The 26,268-nt window shown below is 45.7% G+C and overlaps 2 protein-coding genes across 14 annotated transcripts in view; both read right to left on the bottom strand.

The window, feature by feature from the left end:
* Nucleotides 1-562: 562 nt before the first annotated feature.
* On the bottom strand, nt 563-16,016 carry PRKAG3 (protein kinase AMP-activated non-catalytic subunit gamma 3). Of its 5 annotated transcripts, none has more exons than XR_008331985.1 (11): nt 12,258-13,138; nt 10,357-10,438; nt 10,000-10,058; nt 9,716-9,761; nt 8,341-8,395; nt 7,800-7,926; nt 7,123-7,288; nt 6,416-6,453; nt 5,671-5,817; nt 4,256-4,437; nt 563-681 (listed from the first exon to the last, which is right to left on the bottom strand). XR_008331985.1 is itself a non-coding variant. In XM_053401651.1 (11 exons), exons 2-11 carry the CDS (start codon nt 12,804-12,806, stop codon nt 600-602), a joined length of 1,389 nt encoding a protein of 462 aa, XP_053257626.1. In that variant the 5' UTR covers nt 12,807-12,910; nt 15,697-16,016; the 3' UTR covers nt 563-599. The 5 variants fall into 5 exon arrangements, 4 of the variants coding, with proteins under 4 accessions (XP_053257626.1, XP_053257606.1, XP_053257600.1 ...); XM_053401651.1 differs by lacking the exon at nt 4,256-4,437 and adding an exon at nt 15,697-16,016 and having other exon boundaries at nt 5,633-5,817; nt 12,258-12,910; XM_053401631.1 differs by having other exon boundaries at nt 4,344-4,437.
* TTLL4 (tubulin tyrosine ligase like 4) overlaps nt 13,376-26,268 on the bottom strand; it is a 38,222-nt gene continuing 25,329 nt past the window's right edge. For 4 of the 9 annotated variants that reach the window (XM_053401480.1, XM_053401520.1, XM_053401528.1 and 1 more), the window contains one exon: nt 23,161-25,486. In XM_053401480.1, the coding sequence (XP_053257455.1) occupies nt 25,333-25,486 (154 nt within the window). In that variant the 3' untranslated portion in view covers nt 23,161-25,332. Of the gene's footprint in view, nt 13,943-21,355; nt 21,803-22,808; nt 23,137-23,160; nt 25,487-26,268 lie in introns of those variants that run through there. The other 5 variants (XM_053401513.1, XM_053401537.1, XM_053401486.1 and 2 more) reach the window with 4 other exon arrangements.

Below are 26,268 nucleotides of genomic sequence, written 5' to 3'. Positions count from 1 at the left end.
TGTTGCTGGTTCAGGTACAATGAAAAATCACAACAATAAAAATAATGCAATAGCCTGCTAAGTGTTTAGTCCTGTGTTGGAAGCAACCTGCCTTTTCTCCAAAGCAGCAGGGTCTAATGCGGAAATCCTTTCTCTGTTGAAGTCATGGAGCCAAACCACTGCGATCGTAGTCTACCTTCCTCTTGTGAGTGACATGGGCCTTCTTGAGTGTCCGTATGTCTGGAGCAGTAGCAGTCACCTCAGTTCAGTCAAAAGCATCTGCTAGAGGCCTTGAAGCAGGATGGATTTTTGTGCATGATAACATGTCCTACAGTCAGCAGGGGATAGAAAAAGGAGACAAGCAACAGGTGCAAATGTTCAACCAGGGCCAGCTTTCTCTCCATCTGTAGCATGGCTGCTTCTATAACACTCTAGCAGATTTCAGTGGTTGAAAAATCTATTTACAGTTCTGCAGTTCAGATCCTTCTTTCTTATTGCTTCTCTCACCTCTTTCTGCATCATAGGAGGAACACGCAGCCAAAGCACCAATGTTGCCTGTTAGGAAGAAATCTCTCTCTCTCTCTTTCATGGGCTGGAAAGCCCCACCTTACCCTCATGTGTCATAGATGCCCTGGAGGTAACCCAAAGTGCTGGGTAGCAAGTGTGGCCTTGAATGGCATCAGATTGAATACCGGTCGATGCCTGTAGAAGGGAATGAAGAAAGTTAATACCATAGTGGGAGAAGGATCCTGCCTATGCTTCTCCCTCTTTGTTGTCTGATGGGCGTGATTCGGTTGGGAAGCAGCTGTTTCCTTCCATGAACTACATATCCCAGAGGATAAGTCCTGTTCCCCAAGCTGGCCTGCTGGGAAGAATCGCTGCAGTCATAGACACAAGCCAGGCTGTGCCTCCTATAACAAACTCCTGGCCTAGAGAACATGCAGAAGCCTCATTGGATGCAGTGGCCTCCTCACTAAGAAGAAATATTCCCAAATGGTGTGATCAGTAAAGTTTCTAAAAGTTCAAAACCTCTTGCTTACAGTTAAGAGGCTTTTGATGATCAGAGGCTAGTTGGTGCTTGAAATGCACCTCCTCTTTTCATGCTGCTTTTTATCATGTTAGCTGGTGGTCTCTCCAGCCCAGCCCTTACGGTTCTTGGGTAGTCCCGTGGTTGCAATTACCAGAGAGGGGTGTTCTGCTTCAAAGTAGTTGCATTGCTCAAGCTGAGCAAGTTTGGCCCTGAAAGCCATATACAGGGGGAGACTGCCTGAGAATCCTTGGGAAGCTGCTCTGAGCTTTAGTGTTTTAGCCACTGGTGTTACATGCCCAAGCTTATTAAATTTCTTGTGCTCTATCATAAACTAGATAATCAGGAGCCAAAACCAGTCGGTTGAGTGGCAATCCTAAAAGTAACTCAGCCAGAAGTTAGGTGCAGATCGAACTTACTTGCAGTTTCTTAGCTGCCTTTCAAGCATTGTACTGGGAGTGGGGGGTTCTGCAGCAAAAAAATGGCTTAGGATTTTGGCTAAGCAGCTCTATCCCACTGATTTATTCTGCAGTGAATTATACTTGAGGCAACTTGCATTTCCTTATATCAGGCCCAGGAAATGTGTGGCCCTCCTAGATGTCCTACACCACCTCCCATCATCCCATACTGTTCCCCATGCTGGCTGAGGGCTGATCTGACTTGGAAAGTCCAGCAACATCATGAGGACTGCACGGGTAAGCCACCCCCTCTATGGCATGGTGGCTACAGGCGCTGACCAAAGAGATGCTACCCTACACAGACCACGAACAGATCCACCCCAGCTTGCGTACAAACATGTAGGAGCACAGATGCAGCCGTACACACAGCTAGTTGCGGGAAGGTGGCAACACAGTGATCCAGAGAGCCCATGGCATCAGGCAAGAACAAGGGAGATCATTCAGACTCAAGCCCAGTGGAACAAGGCAACAAGAAGCCGTAGGTGGTGGCAACCTGTGGCCAGAGCCTCTCCTGGGAGCCACATCAGCCAGAATTGTGTGCTTTTGGGGGGAATCGAGTAGTAAACACAAGAGGAAATAATAATGTGGTTGCTAGAACAACTAATGGGTAGTCTAGGTTGTGCACCAGCCACGCAAGGCATGAGGCTGATCTACCCCCCCCACCCTTTATAGCTTATATCAAGATGGGAGGAGAAAGTTCCTTAGCTCTTTTTTCTAGCTGCTGTGCTCATCCATCACTGAGATGCTCCTATGCAGGTGGAAGAGTGAGAGAAAGCTGACGACGCCCCCCAAAACTTGTAGATAATGTAATAAAAGTAGCAGAAGCTGGATCCTGCAATAGTAAACTACTATACTGTCCCCGCTCCCCACAATGGTAAGGGAAGCCTTGTTGCAAGGGAGATTGCTGAGCCCTTTAAATTAGAGAGATTAAATATTAATTTTAATAAAATTAACTGGGAATAAAAAGAATGGAAGTAAGAGAAGAAGCGAACGTAAAGGGAACAAAGAGAAGGGATTAAAGAAGCAGGCTGTTTCTGGCAGGGGAAAGTAGGATACAAGTTAAGTGTGAAAGGAGATGGGGAGAAGAAATGAGAGATTATGAAAAATACTTTTTTGAATGGCATGTGTGTGTGTGTGTTTTGGGGGAAAGAGGTATGTGCAGATAAAATGCCTTTTCCCCTTTTAGCCTCTAGCTCAGCAAATTCTGCCTATAAAGGAGAGGCTGAGTCATGGTAACTCCAATATTTATACTTAGCTTGAGGAAAGCTGAACTATGGAACTCCTTGTCACAAGGAAACCACTTTGGCAGAGAATTTAGCATGTTCCAGAAATGGATTAGATACCAGTGAACAATTATGCCAGATGATTAGAATAAACTCTGCCTGCATTCACCACCATTCTATTACTGGCTCTGCCATTTTGTGTTTGGTAGGCCTCTCAGGTGGTTGCTGGGGGGGTAGAAAGCTTGAGAACTCCTGAGTTAGAAGTCAGAGAAGAAATCACAGCAGATGAGTAAAAATAGTTTACAAGGCATGGAAAGGGAGCAGGGGGAACTCTTCTGAGATACACAGTGGCTGAATTTCTGATGGGCAGCTTTGAAGTCACAGGAGAGCTTTCAAATAAAGGGGGGAATTTGGGGGTGGCGAACTGTGGCTGTGTGTGCTTTATCCACTGAATATCATATTTTTCCATTGCAACCTTTAAAGGCTAATCTTAACAGCTGACCTGACACTCTACCTGCCCCCAAGCTGTAACTGCCTCTGTGCCTTTAGCAACCACAACAGGTAAATAAATCAGCTGGGGTGACTACAGGGCATGGGAAGTAGCATAACCCCCAGCTCATGTTACCCAGTGAACTGGTTGTTACTGAAAAACCACCATTTCCCCGTGATAAAATCTGTGCTAGGGAAATGCAGTGGAAAAGCAGGGTTTTATCATTTCAATTGGAAATGAATCTAACATGCAGCACATCTACTAACACTCTGCCAAAAGAAATTTACATATATGTGAGACATACACCAGCTTTCCCACTACACAGCTGCTTAGTTTTCTGGATGCAGAGGGTTCCTCTGATGCCGTCCAGTTCTATAACCAGCTCTTCCCATGCAATAAAACACTTCCAACAATTGGTGTGCCGTGCTAGCACTAAGGGATGTGAAAAAGAGTAAGGAGAAAATCCGAATGGATTAGAGGTGGAATGAGAAGCTGCTGATTTTAAAGGTTTAAGCACAGCTTTGATGTATCAGGAGGCCTCTCTCTTGGCAGAAGCTGGAACCCTGCCTGTGTGTGTCTGAGCAGCCCCCCTAATAATCATAATCATAATCATAACTAATGTATTAAATTTGTATACCACCCTTCATCTGAAGATCACAGGGCAGTTCACAACATAAAAATAAATGCAAAATACATAATAAAAACAAACCCATAAGCCCCCCTCCCACAAACACATTAAAAAGAATGTTAATCAGCCAAAGGCCTGGTTAAAGAGAAACGTTTTCACCTGCTGCCTGGATATATGTAATGAAGGTGCCAGGTGAGCTTCCCCGGGGAGCCACTGCAGAAAGGGCCCATTCTTGTATTGCCACCCTGCGGACCTCTCATGAAGAGGTTCCTCCTACAGGCTATGCTGTGTTTACGATCCATAGCATTGGCCTCCCTTCCAGGCTGGGTGTTTGGTTCTAGACAGACAGAAATACAGACCTGGCTTGGCCGGACGGACAAGAGAGACCCAGCAGCAAGGCAAAAACGAGCAGCAGGGCAGAGCCTAGAGAGGCCAAGGCATGGGGCCTACCTGAGCTGGAGAGAAGCGGAGGAAATGGAGGGTACAAATGGAGGAAGGATGGAGCGTCAGGCGGCTTAAGAGTTTAGGGCATCGATACCTGCAGGCGTGAGAACCAGGGCTTGGAGAATGTCAGAGAGGGACACGATCCCCCGCGGGGTTTTCTTCTCATCCACCAGAACCAGACGATGGACCTGCCAGATGAGTGAGCCACACACCATCACGGAGAGAAGAGTACGGTAACGGGATGAGCCGAGATGAGTGCTTGACATCCACAGGGCTAGAGTTACCCCTCCCTCCAGAGGCAAACCTCAGAAACGTTTCCCTTTGGTGGCATAATGCTATTATTATTATTATTAACATCATCACCATCCTAGTACAGCAAGATAGCCGAGGGACAGGGCATTCTGGGAAAAGTTACAATTAAGAGTGGCAGGCAGGAAAGTTAAAGCTGGGTGCTGTTGCGCCGCCTATTAGCCTTTAGTTGCAGAGGAGCAACTGTGCTATACAGAAAATAAGTCTAGGGCTGCTTCCCACATTATAATTTTTTAAGGTATGTGTGTTTGCATATGGAAACACCTGTTTGCTTCTAGAATGGGGAATCTGTGACCCTCTAGGTGTTTTTGCTGAACTACATTACCCTTCATCCCTGACCATTGACCATGCTGGCTGGGGCTGATGGGAATTGGGGTCCCAACGCTTTGTGAAGGACCACAGGTTCCCCATTGGTTCAGTAAATCATTACACGCAACAGATAGATGTTTCCCACCATATGCATGAGACCTGTATGTGCAGCAGGGAGCTGGGACTTGCCATGGCTTCCTGCTGTATGGCAGCAAACAGCTGTTTTCTCTCATATAACATGTGAAGCAGCCTTTAGGTGTCCAGTTCTCATCAGCATCTGAAGATGGTTTCACTTACCTTGGGGACCACCCACCTGAGCAAGCTACCTCTTCTGTGCGGGCTCTTGGCTTTCCCCGTGGACCCCCTTTTTAAGTGATTCATTGGGAATAGCTTCTACCCTGGAGAAGTCTCATGAGAATTATTTTGGGAGTTTTTGTTTTTTGCTTAAATGGTTGGAATACAGTATTCCACAATATTTCCCATCCTTTTCCTAGGGCCTGTAAGCCACTAGTGTGGACTTGTCTCTTCCATGAGTGTCATGGGGAAGAACAAGCCAGAGATGGTTACTGCTGGAACACCTATGCCAATAGAGCAAAGTCAATCAGGCGACAGGATTAGAGGCTGACTGGATTAGAAAGTGTCACTAGGCATGACTTGAGTAAGCAGAAAGTAGAGACAGAAGAGGTTTAGGCTGAACATTTAACTCCTGAAGTCAGATTTTATGGACCTGGAGAGGTCAAGGTCTTGCCACAGAGTAACTGTTACCTAAAGCTGCACATTCTTCCTGCTCCACTCTGGCATACCTGCTCCTTGGCGATGCGATCAATAATGTCTTCCATCGTTTCATAAGGATGGCAGGTGAGCACCCCTTCCAGGCAGACTGAGCGCTGCTTCAGTGCTTCCCCCACAGTAATGTCCAGGTTGTTGTAGGACTTCTGGGCAGCCAAGTGCTAAGCAGAGACAAGGAAATGGTTTCAAGCCACCATGACATATCATCCAGGCAGGGGCTTGGCATTGGCAGAGAATAAAGCTACCCCAATCCCACTTTGCAAAGGTGGGAGAACTCTAACTTTAATATCCAGGTAACTCTTGCTGAAACAAGGCTCAGTTGCTACACACTGGTTTAATGCACCTTGTGACAGCCACTTTGATAAATGGACCCTAATCCGCCATCAATTTAGAATCACAGCCCTGGAGACAATGTTCTCCTTTGCTTTTCACCCTATGTTTAAGAGGGAAACTGCCGCTGACTTCTCTGTCTAGAGCTGAAAAATAGCAGTGAAAATTAGTAACACCACCTAAATCCCTTTAGATAGATGGAGTTCAGGAAACATTTGTGAGGGATACCAAAACACACACACACACACACACACACACACACACACACACTACCAAGTGATCTTCCCATCTTAAAATTTTAAACAGGTACTGCATCCCCTAGAGGCAAGACAGGGAAACATTCCGTTTTCTTAGCTTTGGCTATTAAAAAAATCCATTCTCCCGCCAGCCAACTTCACACCTGCAAAAATATGATTGTGCTGTACTTACAATCACATCAAAGCGAGAGTAGAGGCCAACTACCCTCCCTGTAAAGAGAAAGTGAGGGAAGCATTATAAGGGACTCAGTAGAGAAAACCCTCCCATTCACCCACCTCATAATGTAGTTATCATCCATTTTTAAAAAGTATTGATATATTTAATACGTTCCAACTAAGCAAGTATTCCATATGTATTAATCAGAAAAATAATTAAGAAATACCCGATAAAAGAAAAAATCCACTCACAATAAAGTCTTGAATAGACACAGAGCATTATTCATTCATATTATCATATACGTGAACACCACTTTTCCAGGCTTTTATCACATCTTGAAGTTCATAGTTAATACATAAAAAGAGGGTTCCTGATTTTATGACAGCGGGTGGAATTTACAAAAGTGACAACATCTGGGTGATGGTGATTCAACACTATCTCTGAGATGTTACATATAGCACTATGGTTCATTGGCTCAAGCAGGGTGGGTGGGATTCAAATATGGAACCCCAAAATGGCGCAGCTTGGCAAAAGCTGCATCACGAGATTGGCTTGGATTGTTTGATAAATGTCACATAGGGTTTGTGGAATTTCAGGGCCCAAGAAAAAGTAGAGGATGAATTAGAAAGCTGATAACATATGAGAGAGAGGTAAGGCTCAGCTGAAACGGCAAACATAGCGGTGAGCAGAGCAGAGGAGCTCCCCACAGCAAGTACCGGTACCTTTTTCATTAACAACAGGCAATGCTGAGACCCTGCGGTCCACAAAAATCTCCAAGGCTGTGTAGACAGGGGCTGACTCCAGGACCATGGCAACGTCACGGAAGGTGCCAATGCCTAGTTCCAGGATGGTTTTCTGCAGGAATCGTGGCTTTGGAAGCATGGCTCCCTGTAGTGAGAGAAGAGGAGGTTATTTTTTTCAGTGCATTATTGGTGATGCTCCCCCTGCCCCACAATGGAAATGAATGATGTGTATTCATACAATAATGTAATTAATTGCATTATTAAATTTGGCCACAGTGAACAGTGAGCTGGATAACATTTTTTTGCAGAAACTGAACTGCAGCAGAATAGAAATAGAGCTGCAGACAATGAATATGGGACAAAAAAGAAAATGATACCTTTTTACATCCCTAGTGGAGCCTAACCTCTTACTCTCCCAACTTCTACTATTTTCCCAATTGTCTATTTTAGATCGTGAGCATCTTGAGGGAAGTGGCCAGTCTATTTTTCCCTATGCAGCTCTGCAAGGCACCACATACCCTGTTAGCTCTCTACCAATAAATAAATGATAAAAGAGAGCATCGGGCACTGGGCCAACATAGGCCCCACTGAGACCAAAAATAATCTGCCTTGCCATCATCTATGCCAAGAGGAATTTGGGACCACTAGACACTCACGAAGATATGCAGGAACTTGAGGATACGTTTGTGGGTCAGAATGTGTAGGACGTTCCCTGAGATGGGCTCGATAACAGGCAGCCGATGGATCTTGTGCTTAATCAAGGAATAAACAGCATCAAATAGGCTAGGAAAGGGAGAAACAAAAGGGCAATATGACATGCCTGGAGATTGGCTCCCTGTACCAAGGGACTGTACCCATTTACCGCTTCCACTTTGGGCATCACGCAGCACAGCTGCTCTAAATGGAGTAGGCGTTGTGAGACAGTGAAGGTTCCCCCACCCCTATTATGGACAAAGGCTCTGTGCATTCAGCTGTTTGACAGGCAGAAATCAGCAAGTGAAGTGTTTCCTGGCAAGGAACTGATGAGTAAAACTTCACTCTTTTATACCAACTGCCATGCAGTTGTTAAAAGTACAAGACTCTTTCCATCAAAGCTAGCCACACTATTATTATGTATTCATTAAAATTCTTTCCCACCTTTCCTGCCAAAGAGGAGGGATCTGTGGGAGGAGTAAGCAAGCATCAGGAATGACTTACCTATCATTTGGGGAGATGCACACCAAGGGTTTGAAGAAACCTTGCAAATACACCTCTGGGGAGAAAGGAAAGCACCTGAATAGTATATGGAACCGTTGCCCTAGGTAAGATGGAAGAACTACCACAGGTTAAGGATGAAGCTACTTCTGTGGGGGGAGGGGAATCTGGCAAAAGAGTTCAGTTGGGTTTCCAATCTATTTAGAAGGATGATGAGTTTCTTAGATTTTGGCATATAACAGCTTAAGGTCACTATACCATATGGTTAATTGCTGTCAAGTTGAAGATGATTTACCATAACATCAACTTTATTCCCATGTTATGTGCACTGAAAGCATCTCAGAAATTGGGACAGTGATTCAATGTATAATACTTTTTTAAAAATAATTTTATTATTTATATCCTGCCCATCTGGCTGGGTTTCCCCACTCTGAAGAGAGAAAGGGTACTATAGGTGTTATACTGAATCAAACCAATGGTCCATTTAGCCTAGCACTGCCTGCGTCCTGATTGCCAGCCACCCTCCAGGGTTTTAGCTAGGGAGCATTTCCCTACCCAAACAGGAGATGCCAGGGATTGAATCTCAGATCATTTGCAAGCAGAGCATGTGCTCCACCACTGAACATGCAAGCAGTGAGCAGATGGAGGATCCTCCCTGAGCCTTGCACCTTCCCTCTGAGTCAGGGGCAGCCCACGTGGTGCCCTCCACATGTTGGATTTCACTTGCCACCATCCTTGACCATTGGGCCATGCTGACTAAGGATGAAAGGAGCTGGATCAACATCTGGAAGGTACCGCATTAGCTACCCCTCTTCTGGGTGGTTGTGTGGATCAAGCTCAAAGGGAGAGAGTAAGCAGAAACACCAGGGACAGAAATCGGACAGGATCCAATGAGCTCACAGCAATGGGCTATAGCACATGGAATTTCATCAGAATGCAGCAAAATAGCCTCCAGATTGTTATTGGTCATCCCGGCAAGGGCTTATGGAGTCCATCAAAACCAGAAGTCACTGGTTTCCGATCCCTAGAGTACTGTAACCTAAACCCTTTGCCTAGGGGCTGGGGTGGCCAATGGGCCCCAACTCCCATCAGCCCTAGCCAGCATGGCCAATGGGAGGGAATTATGGGAGCTGTTGTCCTTTAGATGTTGTTGGACTAAATGCTGGCCGCGCCTTGTCTAGAGGCAAGACTATCAAGTAGGAAGGGATACCAAGTTAAGAGAGGAACTGTTTAAATCAAGGCCAGAAGCAGGGAGACAGACGTAAACATGTGCACACACACACAGAGTGCAATTCACCTTCCACTGCTGACAATCAATTTTAAAGATATTCAATAGCATCCATGCATACACTACTCCCCCTAGTGGTGCCCTCCTCACCTCTCCACGTTTCAATTTTGTGTTCCTCGATCTCATATATCTGAACCTAAAAACAGCACAAAATGATACTCGTAAGCAGGGTGATGTCACCCACAAAAGGATAAGATAGTGAGAGTTCCAAGCAGCCCACACTTGTACTTTGAAGTCACAGGTCCTCTTGCTTCGCTGTCACCCCTCTGCCCCTGCCCACCCCCCTCCGTCCCTGTACATATTGGGAGGGAGATGCTGGAAGCTGGTTTGCTCCAGATCTTGCAAAGGCAATTGAGCAGTCCTGGAAAACTCACCAGAGGTGATCGGTAGTAGCGATGTAGGATGTTAATGAAGTCAGTGATAGTCAACATACCTGCAGTAAGAGAGAGTAGGGGGAAAGAGGAAAAGGAAGAGAGTGGATACACATAGGTGTAGGTCTGGAGGAGCTGAAGGGCTACCTTGTGCAGGCCCCAGTTCTCAGGACAGCAGATGGTTGAGCCTTTCCTTAATAAGGCACTTGCAGAATTCCTGCACACACCCAACCTTGCCTTCTTGACCATCCCTAGTACAGTTTGAATGGCCAGCAGTAGTCCTATGAAATCCCAATTCACACTGCCTTTTGCCCAAAACCTGCTGTCCTGTGTTGCCCTCCTGAACGCAGCATCACTTACCCACAAAACACTGCTGCTTGTTGTCCCAGAGAGGGGCTGCTCGCACCCCATTGGCCACCATGGCTAAGAAGGCCTTCTTTATCTGGGGACAGGAGGAAAAAAGAATAGGTGGCCCGGACTTGCAGTTGCTATTCAATATTCCTGTCTATCTGCAGTTAGGAGTAGTCAATGTGGTGCCCTTCAGGTCTTGTTGGGCTTCAGGCCCCGTCATCCTTACCATTGGTCTGAGGCTGAATTGTAGTACAATATCTGGAAGGCACCACATTGGTCAGGCCAGATCTACAGGGTGAGGAAACAGCTGCATCCAGCTAAGAAGGCTGGGCAGGGGAAAATCCAGAAGTAATCGCCCACACTGCACCCTCTTGGACTCCAACTCTGTGTAGCAATTATATTCTTCTGCTAGACTAGATATTATTAAACATTGTGGTTCTATTTTAGGACCTTAGGCCTATTTTTTACCAAATGTTGTGGCTTGGACTTTCTTCCAAGTTTGCTCTCTTCCCATGATTCTACCTCCTCCTAAGTCACAGCTCTAGGAATGTGATGAACTACAACAAATATGAGGGAAGGTAAACTTGCAGCAGCAGGAATAACCTGATGAAACAGGTAGAATTGCTTCATCCTGAAAGTGAGCATCTATTTGTTTAATCCTTGCAGACGGTTTTGAGTTCCTATATCCAGCTCTGCCAGTGTCATAAGAAGAGTCCAAAGGCCCGCCTAGTCCAGAATCCTGTTCTCACAGTAGCCATTCAGATGCATATTGAAAACCAACAGCACTCTCTCCACTTGTATTCCAAAATAGTTAGTATTCAGAGGCCTACTGCCTCCTAAAATGGAGGGAGAACAGTCATTGCAGCTAGTAACCATTGATAGCTTTGTGCTCTATTAATTTCTACAGCTCCCCACAACACACACACTGCCTGCCATAACAGAAAGTCAAGTACCAGTACCTGACAGATTAGGAAGTTGAAAACTGCTGAGTGTAGTGTAGTTATATGGGAGGAGGGCGGACATGTACTAAAAGGGTAGGGAAACCCCCACAAACTTCAGTGTAGAATCCCTGTCAGGGGAGGTCACACTGCCAGGGGTGCAAGCGCTGTCTGAAGTTACTCCTGTCTGCACTGGCATGCAAGATATTTTATTCTGCCTTCCCTACTCCTTGGGTGGAATTCAATGTGACTCTATGGCAACTGGTCCATCAGGTTTTCAGCTTCCCCTGAGCCAATTTCAGATAACATGTGGGGACATGTTGCACTAGTGTAAGTCCTCATGTTGGCTTCCACTAACAGGACTAGTTAAATGAATGCTGCCCCTTTATGATTTTTCTTGTGTGAACAGCGTTATTCATCCTTCTGTACACCAATCTGGAATTGTATGATGAACAGTTCAGAAACATTATAAATTTGAAAAACCAGAAGCGTTCCTCAAGTATAATTGTTTACTTTTCCCATAGAAGTGAAAAGCAAGCATTCACTTACATACGGAAAGAAAAGAGATACCATCAGGTTGGAACTATGCTGCTTCCAATTATTCCCAACCCTCAGTTATCTGAGCCACTCACATTCAAGCCTTTTGCACACTCCCATCTGCACCATTCCACCCTGTATTCTATTTTGAGAACTAGCTTTTCTTGAGTGCTGATAACAATTTTACTAGGAACATTGAGAGGGAGCAGAGCTGTTGACTTGAGCCTATTGGACTACTGTCCTGTATTTGCTGGATGTTTCAGGATTTGTAACAGGGATCGGGACTCCAACTCATATCAGTCCCAACAGTATCTGGATTGCCACAGGTTCCCCACCCTGATTAGTAAAGAACTGAGCTTCCATTATCCCATTATTAAAATGACCAGCTTTCTATCCCCTTCCTTGACCCACAACAGCTCCCACTTCCCCCCTTACCTGCAAGGTTGTGTCAAACACTACCAGTTTGGAGCTGGTGGGAATGGCATCATAACAGTGGTGGCGCCGCATGAAATGCATGTAAGTCTCAGCATCCGGTCCCAGCAAATCAGTATCAGGACCAAACCCAAGAATTTCACAGTCGAGAGAAATGATGTCACCATCGTCATCTTTGTTGCTCTCATCTGGCTTGGTGACTTCTGATGTTGCTTTGGCATCCACAACCGTGCCTTTGTTTTGCTGACCGGCATCTTTAACATTCAGGGTGGGGGCACTGGCGTTCGAGCTCTTGCACCTGCCTCTTGGCATCACGTCCTCCTTGCCCCCTGGACCTGTTTGTCTCCTATCTGTCACTGTGGCCTGTGGTCCACCGTAGTTGTCAGCTGTATCCAGTTCTCTGGCCTCTGAATCTGCAGCCTTAATATCCGATTCCGTAGCAACGGCATCCCCAGCTGTTACTTTGCCATCCCGATTTGCAGTCTTGGCATCCAGCCCAACAGCTCTGGGATCCCCGTCCATGGTCCTGCCATCTGACATCACATTCATCATGCTCAACTCTGTACCTTTGCCATCTGCAGCCAGGTCCTTGGCCTCTTGCCCTACAACCTTGGCTTCCAACGCTGATTCCTTAACATCCAGAGACAGGTTGGGGCCTAGTGGGTAAGGGGAGGCATTGCAAATCCAGACACCAAAAACTTCTTGGTAGGTGAAACATTTAAGTAATCTTGGCCCTTTTGACTGACACAACCTTCCCTCCTTCTCACTAAGCCTAAAGAAATGGTATGTTCTCACATAAACTGCAGGAACACGCATGCTGAGCTGAACAACCCATGACTTGCACAGAGAACCAGCCAAAAGCTGCAGCAGACTGACCAACCCTACCCCACAGAGCACATCCAGTTAGTTGATTGTTTACATCCCTTGACAGGCAGCAACCCACACACTTCAGCCTAAGGTGATGGCATTCGTTGATTTCAGACAGAGCCCAAACTCTCTTCTGCAAATTTTACAGTAGAGGGGAAAGTGTAAAAGGGGCTAACTACTTGCTCTGAAAAAGCAGACCCGGTCAGGAGGGGGCTGTATACTGTATTTATTCACACATTTCTGTGGCAGTTGAATAGCTTCATTATCTTTATTGATTGCCCTCACAACAACCCTGTGAGGTAGGTCACCAATATTCCCACCTGACAGATAGAAAATGGAGGATGGACAATACTGGGCTTATCCAAGGAATCTAAGTATGAGCCCAGATTTTGAACTCAGGCCTCACATAATTCAATTTTGTAAGATGACATTAGGATGGGTTTCACAGGTACTAGCAGAACTGGAGCCATTCTCAAACAGGAAAGCAAAAAGTGAAATCTGGGTACAACTGAGATTTTCCAAGACTTAGAATGATAGGGGAGGCAGTGGTTCGGATGGCTCGCAGCATGGCTCAAAAAGTGATGTATAATGTCCCAAAGTTAGTACACACAATCATGCTGTTATGGATTAGCAAGTTTAGAAGACACTCAAAGCAGGTAATTAACACCCCAAACTGTTCCCTGCAACACATGTCATGAGTCAGTCTGGCTGGCAGGCAGTGAAGTCTGTACTTGAAAGCGGTCACTCCACCACCGGCAGGCAAGACCAGTGTAGTACCCACCTGCTTCCTGAGGCTGGAGGCCATTGCTCAGTGGTGCTGCCTGGGAGTTAAGGAAAAATGGAGAGAGTTAAAAAGTGGCCTCTGTGGTCCACATTCAATGTGCAAAATAGTTCAGCTTTTAAGATCTGAAGAGTGAGAGCTGTAATTCTGCAGTGGACAGGGAACCTCAGACTCCACCCTAGGCCCTCAATCCCCAAAGTGCTACAAATCTAGTTCAAACTGAATGCTGGAGGGATCAAAAAACTTAGTGCTTCACATATTTTCTGCAGGCAGGGGCCACTTCCTTCATCCTCACATGGCTGCTGTTTATTTCCTTCCTATTGTTACAGCTTTTCAAGTTGCAGGCAGAGTTGTTTGCAGGGAATGTTAAGCATGCTGTGGGAAAGCAGATGTTTAAATCTTGGGTAGGATAACCGTATGTCCTTCTTTTTACATCATGGGAAAGAGGGTGGCTTAACCAGCTAATACCACAAGGGAATTAAGAAACAGTGACATGGTGGGAGAGGAGACCTCTAGCTCTAACAATCCCCAACAATCATACCTACGGCTTTTCCAGTTAGTACCCAAAGCTAGCATCTGTAAGGACACTGCAGTAAAGGGTCTATTGTAAATGTGGAAGGGGTTCACACAGATGATCCAATAAAGCTGATTCAGGCTGCACCCAGTCAGAGACTGTGCATGACAGACAACACACTCAACCACAATGCATGCGTACTCAGACACAGGAGGAAACATGCGTAGGAGCAGAGTGCAATCAGACACAGACACATGCTGAGACATGGATCAAACCCCAGGCAGAGATTTGGTAGCCCACAATTTTCCTACCGCAATAGACAGAAAGCAGAAACATGCCAGCTGACAAATATAACCAGTAATTTATTTATTTATTTAATGTGCCAGTTGCTTTATCTTGCCCAGGGCAACCCAAAGCAACTTACAGCTAAATAAACAAACTAGACAATAAACCCCACACAGATACATTAAAACCAAGAGGGAAGAGAAATACACTAAGAACATCCCACCCACTTCTAAAAGGCCGCAGATAAGTTAAGGACCAAAGACCTGGTTTTGGAGGAAAGTTTTAATAATATTAAAAAAGGCACTTGCAAGACAGCAAGAGAGCCATGTAGGAATGGGATTCAGCTGCCAACTTTCTCTCACTTCGTTTATGGCTGCACTATTTGCTTGATCGATTGATCAATTAAATGCGTTGATTAAAAAGGTGTCCTCAGTTCAGCAGATTTTTAAACAAATAGCAACGCCGCACGAAATGCAGGTTTTCTGATATAGAGGGAGCCAGTTATGACGACACGTGCTTGCATTCTCTAAAAACAAAACGCGCGTGCGTTTCTCCCTTTGTCTTCAGAGCTTTTGTTTTTGTTCACCCGAATACTTGCGCGGCTCGCATTAATGCATAAGATTTATTTAAATCGGCAGCAGACGAGTCGGAACACCGAGTTCAATTTCTAAACGCGAAATTGTTACGGGCCAAGCACGCCTAGGAATCGCACCCGAAGGTGTGGGAGAGAAAACGCAGAGGGACAGGCAGCGCTCTGCACGTGCTCAAAAGCTCCGTTCTTGACACTCAAGGGTGTCCAATGAGCTTGGGGAGCACGTCCCGGGGCTCAGGTAAGCCCCGCTAGCCCCACTCCCCCGGCAACCCAAAGCAGGAAGTGGTCGCGGCGTTGTTGCGCCAGGAAGTGCCCTCCGTCCGTGCTCCCCGGGCCGGCCTGGCCGGCAGAAAGGCACCCGCCGCGAAGCCCTTTCTCGGGGAGGTCTCTCCGCCGGGCTTACCTGCTCCGAGGCCGGTGCCGCCGCCGCCCGCTCCATGCCGAGGCAGCTGCTATTTTCGGGCGCCTGGCCGGGGAGCCAGTCCGTGTCAGGAAGGCGGCGGGCCTGGCAGCAACACCCGGGGGCGCGCGGCGCCAGGAGGGGCGGAGGGGCCACCGCCTGCCGCGCTGTGCGAAGAAGGGCCTTCCCGCCGCCTCCCGGGGGACTCAGGGCAGCGCGCGGCCGCCTCCCGAGACGGTGGAGGAGGAGCAGGGCATGCCGAGAGCGGGGCTCTCCCAGGCGCCGAGGGGTCCTGGGGCGAGGGATGCGGCGAGGAAAGCGGGCTCCGCTGGGGGGACGGGACGGGGACGCGGCCTCTCGCTCGGGAAGCTTCGGGCGAAGCCTCCTGTTTGCCCTGGAGGGCGGGGGGTGGGGGGAGAGAGCGCGACTCGGCTTCGGCTGTAAATAAATCACGGAATGTGCGAAGGGAGGAAGTCGGGGCACAGAAGCCTGTGCGCGGTGGGACAGCGTCTCGCGGGGTGGGAGGTGGGGCGAGGAGAAGAGGTGATGGAGGCTATGGGGGGGCAGCCCCTCCCGGGAGGAAGAAGCAAAGGGGAGAAACGCCAGTGATGGGCCGAGGCCAAGAGGAGCCGTTGTAGAGGTACAGTCCCTGGTGCAATGGGGACACTATAACCTGGCTCCCCAGGGCAGAGACTGTTCCCGCTTGCAGCGGGCTTCTTTCTTTCAGAAGGCCCCTATGCCTTTAAAAGCTGTGAGGTAAGCAGACGTTCAGCTGGCGAAGTCACTCCCACCCGCAAGGAGTACTGATTGGAAAGCAATGCAACTTCCATCTGTTGCATTAAAAAAAACAAACCTATTGTAGTATCAAGGATATAAGATAAAAATTGTAATTTTAATGGATGAACCCTCCAGCCTTTTCCCCACCAGTCCCTCATATCCTTTTACCCACAAACTCATCTCCTTCCTATGTTCCAGCAACATAATATTCCCAGTATTCTTTTTAAAAATGCTAGTAAAGTTTGTCTTTGCAAAAGCATCTGGAAAAAAGGAGCTCATGTATTTCCAAAAGGGTTTGGGCCATGATAACACTTTTAAAATAGGCCACTTGTTCCTGAATGTTCACCTAGCCAACTCATTTATCTGAAGCAGTGTAGTTGCTTTGCAACCCTCCATGAATCTCTGTGGAGCAAAGCAGCTTGTGATTCAGTAGTGCTTGGATAGGTATGTTACATGAAATGGCAGGAGAAAATGTAAAAGTGTGCACACAATTACAACTTCAGTTGGAATTGTAGAAAATGCTAGTCAAGAGTGGCACCATTACAAGATAATTCTAGACCATGTGTTGACTTGTTCCATCATTGCCTTTCAGTTGTTAAAAGCACAGGACTGCAGATTATAGTTCCCCCAATACTAGATAGATGCTGTAATTAATTGTCAGTGAGTGAGGAAGCATCCTAAATAAATGGGATATTCTTTTGCTCAGGGCTGTCCTCAGAGAAACACAGGAAGCCAATAATGTAAAATATATATACAGATCCGACACCTGCACACTGGCGACAGCACAGGCTGAGTTTCATTGATCAGTATTGTCCATTTTGAATTATTGGGAGTAACTCGGTTTCCTATACTGCAGGTCTGGGATATGTGTGTGTATCTTGACTGCACCATCCTACCACTTCACAAGCTGTCTGGCTCTACCATAATAAGGTCAGCATTATCTGCTGCAAGGAACAGCCACCAGTAAATAGTGCCAGTAGTCAGGAATGATAGGGGCTGTAAGTCCAGAACATCTGGAAGGCACCACATTGGCTACCCCCACAGCACGTAAAGCAAGACATAACATAGGAAGCCTGGGAAAGGGAGCGAACAGTGAAATGTGACATCATCATAACATTCATTTAAAACACATTTTCTCTGTGCGCACAATGTTTATCATATCTTGATTAAAATTTAGCAAGACCAGTAGAAGCCAAATAAGACTGTTTGGATAGAAGCCAGATACAACCCATGGGCTGCAAATTGACTTTCCATGGGATTAGCTGCAGGGATTGGAAGCACTAAAACAGACCATACCCAATCTCCACAATTATAAGTCCTTACAGTTTATATGTGGACTAGCATACAGCTTGGTTGCCCAATAAAGGCAGCGTAAAACAGCTTATTAGTTTATAGAGCAGCATGAAGATAGATGTTCATGGCAACATAACTAGAGCCTGGCTGGATTAGGCCAAGAGTCCATCTAGGCAAGCATCCTGTGTTGTTGTTTTTTACAGTAGCCAGCCTCAAGCCTCTCTAGGAAAGGTACAAGCACTTTCCTCCTGTGTGGCCCCTAGCAATTGGCTTTCAGAAGCATTAGTACAATACACATATCTGTCCTCCATGAATTTATCTAGTCCCCCTTTAAAACAATTTAAATTTACTTGAGTGGGAGAACAATTTCTGGCTTGAATCGTAGAGTTGGAAGGGTGCTCGAGGGTCATCCAGTCCAACCCCTTGCAACGCAGGAATCGCTCAACGTGGGGCTCAAACTCACGGCCCAGGTTTCCCCTCCTGCACTCTGATAAGAACATAGGAAGTTGCCTTACACCAAGTCAGACCATTGGTTCATCTAGCTCAGTATTTGACAGTGGCTTTCCAGGATTTCCCAACCCTCTGTAAAACTACTGGTGTTTTGTTTTGAATTTGGCAGTTCTTGTTGCTCCCAATCATTTTGCCTACTTTTGTTTGCAGTTTGCCCCTTTGGATTCATGGAAGAAAAGCCGGATAATATACATTTTAAAAAACAAACAGTAAAATAAGGAGAACGTGGTCTTGGCCAGTGCCAGTTCCCCCTTCTGGCAATACCTGAAGCAGGTTGTTCCCCCGTTTCTTGTGGCTAGCTATGACCAGGCACCCCTTTTATCTTTACATGCAGTTCTGGTCCTGCCTCAGAGCCTTGATCTTGATGCAAGTGCTTGCTGTCTTCACCTCCCCATCTACACATACTAAACATAACCCAGTTGGGATTGGCCTCTCCTCCCCACTGTGGAGAATTCCTGGAGAATGAGTCAGGCTCCTAAAAAGAGAATGGTTGCTGTCCCCTCCCCTCTCAGTTTATCTCCACTACTTGTAGCCTGAACTCAGCGACACAGGCCTTATTGGCTCTTGGCAAGAAAGGAAATGGTTACAGGTGCCCACTGCCAGCAGACACTGTGGCAGTGTCTCTGGTTGGTCAAAACTTCAGGGGATAGATAACCCGTTCCTATCAAGATCATTTTCTTAATCTAGCAGGGGGACCGTTTGCTCCAAAAGGAAATATATAAACATAAAAGTTAAAAACCTTACACTTCGCAGAGCAAGCAAAGTAGTGTGGAGGTGCCTGCGTTTCCTTTGCAGCCAAATAACAGCTGTGTGTGCTCTGGCAAAAAATAAAACTAACAGGAGGGTAATACCTTTATTGTGACCAAGAAAAGATGCAACAAAATGCAATATCCAGTTTAAACGGGGTAAAATTTGCCCTTTGTGGAAAAATAACACCAGGCAGTGTGTTGAGCAGCCTTTTCCTCATTATAAAATGTAACTTAAAAAAAAAAAGCATTGTGGGAGATCTGATCATAGATCAGCATACACACCAAAAATACAGGCTTGGTGGCAGCAGGAGATTTGCATGCTGGAGAAGACTTTGTTGGCTGCCAAAACAGATTTCACGTTGCACCAAGGACCCTTTGGATGCTGAAGACAACTGTGGCCGTTCCCCCTTGAAGCATACATCCACTGTAGTTCTTAGGAAAGTTTGTATATTGGTTAGTGGCCATCGAACCGCAAAAATTACTTACAGACCTTTCGTTTAGTTTATACTCACCTGAGAGTGGCCGGTCTTGAATACTCAATTTTGAGTTGACATGTATTGCTAGAGATGTTCTAGGCCTCTAAACCAACTTGCTTGCCTCAAGGTGCCCACCTCAAAAGCAATTACTCCCATTTCAAGATATAAAGGAGCTGGAGGACTTGATTAATGCTGCTCTACTCTTTGAAACCAGAGCAATTTCTCATTGTTTTATAGGGTGGCGGCAAAACAGAAAGCAAACCATAAGAGTATAGCTATGATATTTAAGATTGGAATGCATATGCTGCTTCTACACAAACTCTGCATAAGAGGTGTGGTGACCATAGGATGATAGTTATGGATTGCCGCACTTCAACAATATCCTGAATAATGGTGGCTTTGCTAAAGTGCTCATATGAAATCAAGGTTTATTGAAAGCCAGAGCAATTCTGAAACTTAGCTGGACATATTAAGCAGCAAGAAACTCTGGAGAGCTGTCAGATTTCTCAAACCTCACATTCTTATTCTAAAATCTCACGTATTTAACCAGATATGCCAGTAAACTATCTCTTGGATTTAAAAACCTTCAACACTGAAGCAGCTTTTGGAGCTCTGCCTTCAACCAGTGGACACACTCATCAGTGTAACACTGTTTTATGAACTATTGCCCCTTGTATAAATTTCCAGGAGATGCACTGCTGGCTACATACCTGGCTAAAGTGGCTGGTTGGCTTGTTTAAACTTATCTACGTATTTGCTTAGCAATACTGCTGAGTCTGTAACTTTTAAAGTAACTGTTTTAAAGGAAGTGTGGCCACAAATCCCAGAGATTAGGAATCTAATTGACAGGATAGTTTTATGTGAATTACAGATTCTGTTTGGATATCTCTGAAAGACTTTAGGTGGTTGTTTTTTGCTAGGCAATAAAAGATTAATTAGATTTGCCCACATGACATTATGGCAGCTTAAGCAAATCAGATATATTACAACTGCATATCTGCCTGGAATAGCACACATATGCTATTCCTACCTCCTATGCTGAGCAAAAAAACCAAACCAGTTTTCTTTGCTTGCAGAGCAGAAAAGCTATGATTTATGACAGACCCAGTTTTCACGCCCTGCTAAGTCGAACTATGGAGTAGCCCTCCTCCATAGCTGCTACTGTAGCCAAGCTGCTGTGAGTTAAGCCACAGTTTGGCTTAGCATTACTTCTGAGTCTGGGCTCCTCGTTCCTCTCACTCCAGACAAACCATGAGTGGTAAGCCACAGAACAAACATTGCCAAGACCTCATGGTCTGTTTGGAGCAAGATAAGCCACAAGCTGGGGTTTGGATGCATCACTAAGCCAAACTGTAGGTTAGCTTAAATCAGCACAGCGGCACCAGGACCAGAGGAGCAGGAAAAAGGCCACAATCTTCTCTCCAGGAACATGCCCATTTGCTCATTTGTGTTAAGCCATAGCAAAATGGGCCAGATTCTAGGAAGTTTATCTAGCAGTGTATTTGCTCCACACTTTCTTCCCACTTTTTTTTAACCTCAGTCAGCTTATTAGATTCACTATAATTGGGCCTTGTATAATAAATTTAGGTGAAGTGAGGCAATCACTCTACAGAGGTTGATGTTTGTTCTCCTCTTCCTCTCTCAAGAATTTGGTGTTGACAGCAGAAACTCACATGGCTTTCCAGGGTCTAAATACCAATCTGCAGAAAATTTGCTTGTACGGTATTTCTTAGATAAGCAAACCTGCTTAGTGGCAGCTTAGAGGAGCAGGGCTCACCTAGACTCAAAAATCCCTGAAGCACCCAACATTACCTTTACTGCCACCCGAGTTATATCACAACAGTCATGACCACATACTTGCACTTGAATCGTTTATTTTGGTTTTTTAAAAAAATATCTTTAATTTAGCAGTGTGAGTTAAATTGGACTCATGGCATCCTTTTGAAAATGTATATCCTCCTCTGGATCTTTCCGATGCACACTTCAGAAGACCCAAACAACCACTAGTGCCCTCCGTGCAGCAATAAATTGACCACTGACATTTCACTCTGAGCAGAATAAATCCATCTGAAGAAGACAGTTGTGTTAAGCAAGTTGAGACAGCAGCTACTCGAGCTTCAAATCCCGAAATGTGGAAGGTGCTGGGATGGCTTCTCCTCTATCCCAGAGCAATCTTCTCCCATTCCCGAAACACTTGGGCAGAATTCTATGCCCTTCTGCGTAGGGTGGCTCCTCACAAGTCATAGCACATCATTTTGTTCCTCTCAGTATCAAGCTCTATAGCACACTGCTTGGAGGATCCACCTTAGCAAGATAAAACCAACCAATGAGGCTTCTATTTACTGCAATAGTTTGCTTTAGGGGAAAAGAAAACCACCAGGACAAGGAAATAAGTTCATTACAAAGCACTACATAGGAAGTTACCTTATACTGAGTCAGACCATTGGTCCATCTACCTCAGCACCGTTTATGGTGACTTGGCAAAGGTTCTCCAAGGTTTCAGCCATGAGTCTTTTCCACCTTATTTGGGAACCTGGGATTTTGTGCATGCAAAGAATATGCATATGCTGAAGGGTGATATTTGGCCAGAAATGCAATGCCTTTTCCCTAAATTGAGTTCCACCAATTTACATTGAGCGATCCATGACATTTTGTGCAGAGTAGTACCCACCTAAGGTTCAAATACTGATGGGGCATGGGGGAAGGAGAGAACCAGCAATGCCTGTTAATACCAGGAAACAGAGATAGCTGTGTAGACCACATTGGAGGAGTGCTGAACACCTGTTTGCTCGTAATTACTCAAGTCAGGAAGGGTGGGTGGTGGTGGCAAGAGTATAAGGCGGCTCAGGGAGACGGCCAGCTGGGAGGATTCTTTAGGACACTCGAAGAGGCCTCTCCACTTTCACACTTCTACACAGCTAGCTCTTTTAGGTCATTCAATACAATCCTAGGAGTCAGGCTAGTTCACAGAAGATTGTCGCTATGAGCTTTGAGAGGGACACATTAGGCACCAGTCTCCTACAGAGCCCAAAGAAGGGACATGACACTCAGTTTTCAGTAGGGGACTGTGAAATAAAACCTGTTGCAGGGCTAGGACGCATAGGTTGGTTCCTAAAAGAGGATTCAAAATGCAAGACTTCGTTTTTGTGTACCAGGCAAACAGGGAGAGAGGTTTTAACCAAGTTAAAACTGAACATATATTGAGGATGTTGGCAGTAGGAAGCCAACTCTCCCTCTACCCTTGTTTTATTACCTTACTAGAAATTGGCTTGCCCTCCTTTTGCTAATGCACTGCCTCACCAAGTTCTCAGCACCTGCCCGGCTTGGCTTGCAGAAAGGGCACACAAAATTAAAACAAAAATTCAACACTCAAGTCTCCTAAAGGATTAGACTGTCTTCTGTTGGGTTTTTGGAGAAAAGGCTGTCTCGCAATAGAGATTAGTGCAACACACCCTTCCCCTCCGTTTACAAAGTTTTGCAGGGAAGGTTGATAACTGTCAATTGATGAAGCTAGTAGCCAGGAACATATAGAGTATGAACTTGGAAGAAGCAAGCCGTCTCCACTTCTATCTTCCCAACCTCAGCGACAGCCAAGCTGGCTAAGAGAAGAGCCAAGCTGGAGAGAAGTTATGATGAATCTGAAGGGGATGGAAATGACAAGCCAAGGGGAAAAGAAGCTTTAATTCAGGGGATCATGCCATAAAGGTCTCACCAAGATAGATACCTGTGTTAATACAGCCAGTGAAGTAAGACAGAAACGCAAGGTAAGTCGCTGTCTGCAAGGCAGACTCTGAAATGATTTCTAGCAACTCATTCCCTGGCATGATGCAAGGAGAGCTGCTGCTTCTACTGCTAAGGCCCCAGGAGAAAGCACAACCACATCCAGTGTGCCTGGCTTGGCTTCCAACTCTATGTTTCCCAGCTTTTCTGCTCTTAAGAGCTTAGTCACTGAGGTTACTTAGGACAAGCAAATGACAGATGTAGTAAGAAAGAGGTGCCCTGCCGTTTTGGTGTTATGTGCTCCGGGGAATCTCGCACCCCTCTGCAATGACTTGAACCACTTTAACAATAAATGCACACTGCATCTATATTCTAGATTATAGCTGCTGTATCCAGTTGTATGCAGGAGATTTCCAGGACTGTGTGATTCATAAATACTGCCCTGACCAATGGAGAAGCAATCTATTTGGAGAGATGCACTGTAGGAATGATGCCTTCCTTTTTCTGGCCATTTATATCACAAGTAGCCACCTAAACACATCTCACCACCATAGTGAGAAATACTTACAGGCATTTGGAATATCATTACTGCTACATGGAAAAAATAGAAGACTTCACAGTGATGCATCAGGGGACTTGCATGCTTCACGCTGTCCATAGCATCTAACTGTGTGTGTGTGTAAAATGAGACAAAAGGACTCCTATCCTTCATTAAGCATAAAGATTTCTTGCAGCCAAAGTTGTTGAGTTCACCCTCAAGGCTCAGAACTTAGCAGCTTCCTGCACGTGGTGTCTGAGTACAGGCAGGAAATGCTCCTAAGTGTCAAGGTATCAGGAGTCAAGTAGAGCAACAGATGCATCTATCAGTGCCCAGGGATCAGGACAGCAAATGGCCCTTGCTGGCTGTAAGTGCAAGTTTACCAACACATTCCGGACATACGCACACAACTGAAAAGTGTACCCAAAGCTGGGATCCAGCACCAGATTCAGATTAGGAGTAAAGTATAACAAGTGGAGAAAAGGCAGAATTCTCCAGCAGCAGGGAGAAGGCACTGACTGATCAGAAATAACACTGACTGAGGCTCCAGTACTTAAAACAAGAATTATACAGCCAAGCACCACTTGGGCTAAATTATAGTCAAGTCTTCTTTAGGGGTAAAGAAGTGGAGAGTGTTCTAGGGTGTATATGAATGCTAGGAGGATTAACACAGATAACCACCTGACCCTAAACCAGAGAGGAACAAGAAGCAGCCACCTTAGCACACCTTTTTCTGAGTCCCAGCACAAAGCTAGAACCAAAAGGAGATGCTCCTCCTGTCTTAAGAAACCACCACCAGTGCTTAAGTTACACAGTTGTGCTTTGGACCAGCACACTGCAAAATCTGCTTCTCCAGAGTAAAAAGTAAGTAGAAAATACCTAACTAAAGTCCATCAGGAAATCTGTACCCAGGAACTAAGTAAACATGGGTGTGTACCTAGGGAATAAGACTATTCAAGGACTCCCCACCACCTCCCTCACTGTTTAAGCCTATTTCTCTTATGCCCAAGCACCAGAGAGTTTATGAAAAAATCTGCCTGATTTACTGGTGTTAAGCCATTCTTAAGTTTGTTTTCCCATCTGTTCAGCTAATAAGGAATTTGTGTCATGTTGTGAATACATGGGTTATTATGTTAATTGCAAAAATGCAATTGCCTCATGGTAGCAGCTCATTTCACAAATGGTCATTGAGGTTGTCAGTGTCTGGCGAAACCTAGCATGTCAGCACTTAACAGCGAGAGGCACTTAAGGCTCAAGTGGTGATGATCATGGCAAGGTCAATAAACTATAAGGAACTCACACTAAAAGTTAAATAGGTTTTCCAAGCTTCTGTGTTTAGCAACTTCCTTTGTCATAAAAAAAACTATAAACAGAGCATTTGTCCCTTTTAACCAAGTTAAACATCTCCTCTTCGACTCAATTCCCTTTCCAAAAAAATAGTTCTACGTGGGCGTGCCGGACGAAAGGTCCTCCCATCCTTCCATGCTGGCTCTCCTAGCTTCCGTTGAGGTAGGTCACGTACGCCCCCTCCTGAGACCATAAGGAAGGGGAAGTTGGCCACTCACTCAGTCCCCCGTCACTTCACTAGGCTTGAGTTGCTGAGGGTCCGAGGGATTGTGGGTTTCTTGAGACTTCCAGCTGTGTATTTAATCTGAGGTAAGCTTTGAGTGCAAGGGTTTGGCTCAGAGCTTCGGACTGGCTCCTCCCCATCTCGCTGGACAAGGATTTTGCTGTTGGGAAGAAGACAGAACTTGAGAGAGAGGCAGATCTGTCTTGCAGCACAGAATAGAGCACACACACAGAGAACCACTTCCATAGCATATCATTTTCACCTGTCTGAAGGAAACAGCAGTCTTTCTATTACTACTGTGTCATCCCTGTATTTGATGGGAAAGAAGGATTTAGGGCTTATGGCTCACCACTGCCTAGGCCTGTTTACCACAATGTGCTGTACCTCGGGCTGCCTTGAAAACAGTCTAGAAACTTCAGCTGCTCCAAAACAGGGCAGCAAGATTGTTAACAGGGAGTGGCTGAAAAATTATATCATGCCTGTGCTTTGCTGTCTACAGTGGCTTCTAAACTATTCCAGGGGACAAGTCAAAGTGCAAGTATTAACTTTTCAAGCCCTAAAACAGAGATGGAGAATCTGTGACCCTCCAGATGTTCTGGGACTAGAACTCCAATCATCTCTGACCATGGGCCATGCTGGCCGGAATGAGACAAAGGCCAACCACAACTGGAAGGCTGCAGGTTCCCTATTCCTGCCCTAAATAACCTGGGGCTAGGTTATCTGAAGGACCATCTCCTCCCATATATACCCAGCCCAACCTGAAAATCATCTTTAAAAGTCCATCCCTCCCAAGTGAGGTTAGGTGAGGCAGGTGCCAACTTTTCAGTGGCCATAGGTCAAGGCCTTTTATTCAGCTAGGCTTTCCTACTTAAAAACACAGTCAAAAGGTGTGAGGTTTTTTTAGACATTGGGTACTACTGGTTCCTCTGCTGCTGGTTTTAT

This window comes from Podarcis raffonei, chromosome 1, assembly GCF_027172205.1.
Source record: "Podarcis raffonei isolate rPodRaf1 chromosome 1, rPodRaf1.pri, whole genome shotgun sequence".
Taxonomy (NCBI): Eukaryota; Metazoa; Chordata; class Lepidosauria; order Squamata; family Lacertidae; genus Podarcis; species Podarcis raffonei.
This window is presented reverse-complemented; position numbering and strand designations above follow the sequence as displayed.

What these genes read in the sequence shown, in the direction of transcription:
- PRKAG3 (XM_053401625.1), bottom strand. Translation starts at nt 13,070, where the DNA reads ATGCGTGTTCCTGCAGTTTATGTGAGAACATACCATTTCTTTAGGCTT. An exon ending in CAAAATTGAAACGTGGAGAG is followed by an intron (nt 8,396 to 9,715) that starts GTGAGGAGGGCA and finishes CTTTCTCCCCAG; the next exon opens with AGGTGTATTTGCAAGGTTTC. An exon ending in TCAAGTTCCTGCATATCTTC is followed by an intron (nt 7,289 to 7,799) that starts GTGAGTGTCTAG and finishes CTCTCACTACAG; the next exon opens with GGAGCCATGCTTCCAAAGCC.